Genomic DNA, 4,351 nt, shown 5'->3' with positions numbered 1-4,351 from the left:
CTGCTCACTTCCAGTTGTGTGAGCTAAGCTTTGGAAAGCTTAGAAAAGTCTGTTAGTGAGAATAACTTTTGCTTTAATGGAGGAAGAAACAGACTTGAAAGAGTTCAGAAGTCACCAAAATACTGATTACCTCGTTGGCCTGAAATGACTTTTGTTGAATAACATCCATGAAGATGATATAGCTGCAGTACGTCACTTCTCAATGGTAGCAAGCCAAAGAGTTTGAGAGGTGTGCGTGGTGGATTTCCTTAGACATTTTAAGCTTGATTATATGATTAGACAACTTTTCTAGAACTATCTCAGTTCTAGAAAAGATCTAGAAGATCATCTAGTTCCACCCCCCCCTGCCGTGAGCAGGGACACCTTCCACTAGACCAGGTTGCTCAAAGCCTCATCCAGCCTGGCCTTTAACACTTCCAGGGAGGGGACATCCACAGCTTCTCTGGGCAACCTGTTCCAGAGTCTCACCACCCATACAAGAAATAATTTATTCCTGATATCTAATCTAAACCTCCCCTCTTCCAGTTTAAAGCCATTTCCCCTTGTTCTGTCACTAACTGCCCTTGTAAAAAGTCCCTCCCCAGCTTTCCTGTAGCCCCTTCAGGTATTGGAAGGCCACTATAAGGTCTCCCCGGAGCCTTCTCTTCTCCAGGCTGAACAGCCTCAACTCTCTCAGCCTGTCCTTTTAGGAGTGGTGCAACACTGCACTGTAAGCAGAGGGAAGTGGAAGAGCTTAAGAAAGCTGTAGAATGACTTGGGCTTTCCTAGACTTCTTACATATTAAAAAAATCGTAATATTAGCATGAAGTAAGCTTCAAACAATAAAGGAACTGTATGGAGAAAAGCAGCTTCTTAGAAGGGCAGCGGTAGGTGTTTTGCTTCCCCTTCTTTCATTTCATTTTAGTGCTTAATCTCTTGAAGCTGCCTGCTGGTTGTCTGGAATTCTTAGTGAATGTTTTCATTGCTCAACACACTTGATAGCAAAATCCATATGTGGAGGAAGTAGGTTGAGGAGCTAACTCAAGAGTGATTACAGTGAGGAGAAAAGACATTTATTAGAATATATCCTTTGTTGGAAGGAAGTAGAACTGCCTTAAAACAGATCAGGATACAATTTTTCTTCTACTTGTGAAACTTCATCAGAAATGTGAAGATGGATAGGTAAGGACCAGTGACAACACAACTGTGCATATTTTCCCGGTGTAACTGAAACACTGCAGTGTTTAAAAATAAACCACTATACAGGTTTATACTTCAGTGAGCTATCACTGCACTGAGGATCCAGAATTTATACAGACAGAATGTGCTGTTCCAGAGCCCACACAGTCGTCTACTAACAGTCCACAAAAGGTAGGTTCCATCTTAAAACTTTAATGTTTTTTTTGTCATGTATCCTATTCCCAGAAACTTGCATGTGAGGATGATGGGGCTTGGTGAAGAGGGCCTCTGGCCAGTATCTTAGAAATTAAAGTTATAGTTGCTTTAGCCAGTTGCTCAATCCACTGTATCTGGTTTCTGTGTACAACTTCGGAAGCCTCACATGTTTTCTTGAAACAATTAGTGCTTGTCTGTAATGCCGAGGGCTGTATAAAATGTGTGTTCTGCTTCATTAAGTACAGCAGTGTTTTTAAGTGGCAAGGCTGTACTTATCTGCTGAGAATTACAGGGGAAATTGCAGGTACTAAAAAAGCAGGTTAAGTAGCACGGCTTACTGTCTTACACAGATTTATCTTAAACTTCAGATGTCTGAATTGGTAATGTTCTACTCCATCCTTTTCTTCTGTGGAAGGTTTTGGCCAACAGTTGGCTCTGAACTCAGTTTTCTAAAGGCGACTTAATTTTTCCAGCTGTCAGCCAATTCCACAACTGAACTGGCATGTCACTGGTCTGAACTGTTATGTTGTAACATCTAAGGGTGATAATGAGTTACCAAGATGAAAGACTTAAAGACAAAAAGGTGAGGAAATGTAAAGGCAGATGAGAGGAATCCTGAATGCAAAGTGAGCCCTGTGACGCACGCATATTGCTACTAGTGGGCCAACAGTATTGTAGATGTACCTATAACTGTATTTCAGAAGTCTGTGGACAGGAGCATACAAACAGTAGTATCCTGTCTCTTTAATCCTGAGAACCGTCTGAGGAACACCTTTATATCACAAGAAGACTACTTTAAGGTACGTAGTGAAAGCAAAATTAAATCCCTAAAACACAGCTGACCTTGAGTTTGTTCACCTACAGGATACTGTAAAGGTGAAGGGATTAGTATCTGGAATACCATTTGGATTTTTCTGGTACATGCTGTGAGATGTATGGGTTTGCCTTTCAGTTGCTTAATGCTGGGAACAAATGCTAAAATTGGATTCAGTGGATTTAATCAAGACTGCATAAAAAAAAATTCTGAACAGCTAACTCTTTTTAACACTTGAAGCATAAGACTGGCTAATATCTCGATGACAAGATACTGAGAGGGCAGTGGGTTACTCCCTAGTTTGGGTAGGGGATGTTGAGTTTGATCCTTGATAATCTTTCTCCCAGTTAAGTATCCATTGTTGATGGTGGGTGGCTCTTTATGTAATGTGTCTGTGCTTTAACCAATAAACTGTAGTCCAGATTGGCAGCAGGTCATCATATTTTTATTGTATGTGGTAGTCTTTGTAGAATTGCAGTTTCTGATTACATTCCAAGTGGTGTTTAATTTGTTGTTTATTAATGTTACATTTAAGACTTTGCTTCCTTTTCCTTTTTTAAAAGGACAGACATGAACTAGGCACATGTACTCTGAAGCAGGAATACAAAAGCTGTGTCTATCAGTTTTGGATGAGGGTGAATAGAGTAGAGAATGTCTTGAGATACTTTTAATGAAACTTCAGTTGCTTTATTCTGATTATTACCTAGAAAAACTTTTTACTTGTCTTTTCTCCTATCCCATTCCAGGAGAGGAAGGTGCATCACTTCAGAAAAGGAAGAGCAGTACTCAAAAGTGTTTGATTAACAAAGACTTTAAAGTGCCTAAATTCATTAAGTTGATGTTGCTACAGTTCAGTTTGACAACACATGCAGTATAACCTTGTTCAAAAAGTTACTTCATGTTGAAGTTTGTGTTCCTGTTCTGCCTGTTCCAATACAGTTGGTTTTGCTTGAGTAGTTTGAAGTTTAAAGTTTTAAGACTTGAAGTTCCAGGCTTTATTAATTGTTTGCATGCTTCCCTTGACAACAAACTGGAATGTTAAAGAGTTTATATGAGAAAAACACTTTTGGTTTGTGCATGTGGATTTTCTTCTGAGCTTTAAGGTACAGTTTGCATGTTACACTTAGTTTTTCTTAAACCACAATTGAAGTGACTAATACTGACCAGTTACCTCTTGCAGTTTAAAAATGGAAGCAGTTATTTCCCCGAGGGGTGGTATTTTAAAACTGAGCTCTTAATCAGTGGAACAGAAGATGTCAAGTTGCAACTCAACTGAAGCCCTTTAAGTCCTGGTTGTCTTTAGACTACCTAATCAATGTGGTTATGTTCATCAATGACAGTTTATGTACCTGCAGTCTTGAGCATCACTTTTGGGAAAGTAATTAAGAGAATCCTGAAATTGCTATGTGTAACTTAAGATGCAAGAATGTAATAAGCTGCTCTGGCTACTCAGTCGAGTGTGCTTTTTTACTTGAAAAATTTTAGCAATACCCATATGTTAAAATTGTGAGAAAATACTGCATTTAAAATATAACTTTGTTATGTGATGCAAACTGTTAATCAAAGAATATCTGTAAGCCTATTTTAATAATTATGTAGATTTTAGTTGTGTATTTTGAAACAATTAAAATAAATTTTTATTTTGACTTGACTTTCCAAACTTGTAGTGACATGCTAATGTACTAGAGTTAATTTTAAGCTACCTTGAGGAAGACATACAGCATAATAAAGATTTGTTGAAACTCTTGAAGACTTATTACTTTATATGAGAATTCCAGTTACTATAAATTCCTCCTAACAAACTTCATTTTGTAGTAGTTATTACCTGCAGTTTTGAAAGTAGAACTGAGAACTGTATTCAGTTGAGTGTGTATATTGGATCCTAGTCTGCTTTTATCCTACTATTCCCAAAACATCAATCTCTTCAGACTAAAAAGGAAATTATGCTTCCCTTGAGGCATACTCAGTGTGAGTTAAGTAGGATTGCATGTCCTGCTTCGGATTTCCAGAAGGTTTAGAAGTAGTAATGGATAGGAAAAGACTTAGTCAAAAGTAGTAGATTTAGTTAGTGAGATGTATAATGACAAAGGAACTGAGTTGCTACAGACCTGGACATCTAAGGGAATACAGCTGCAGCATTGAAGATGTTCAAGAACTGCTTCT

General features: G+C 38.2%; 1 protein-coding gene across 1 annotated transcript in view; it reads left to right on the top strand.

The window, feature by feature from the left end:
- Window positions 1–3,079, top strand: part of DAZL (deleted in azoospermia like) — a gene marked incomplete at its 5' end in the record, with an annotated part of 12,044 nt that extends 8,965 nt beyond the window's left edge. Inside the window, 3 exons of the mRNA XM_029085896.1 lie at window positions 1,246–1,350; window positions 2,076–2,174; window positions 2,935–3,079. Of these exons, the coding sequence (XP_028941729.1) occupies window positions 1,246–1,350; window positions 2,076–2,174; window positions 2,935–2,988 (258 nt within the window). The remainder of the gene's footprint in view (window positions 1–1,245; window positions 1,351–2,075; window positions 2,175–2,934) is intronic.
- Window positions 3,080–4,351: the final 1,272 nt, after the last annotated feature.

This window comes from Antrostomus carolinensis, unplaced genomic scaffold (assembly GCF_000700745.2).
Source record: "Antrostomus carolinensis isolate BGI_N321 unplaced genomic scaffold, ASM70074v2 scaffold20037, whole genome shotgun sequence".
Classification (NCBI taxonomy): Eukaryota; Metazoa; Chordata; class Aves; order Caprimulgiformes; family Caprimulgidae; genus Antrostomus; species Antrostomus carolinensis.
The sequence above is the reverse complement of the archived record's forward strand: the minus strand, read 5'-3'. Positions and strand labels throughout refer to the sequence as shown.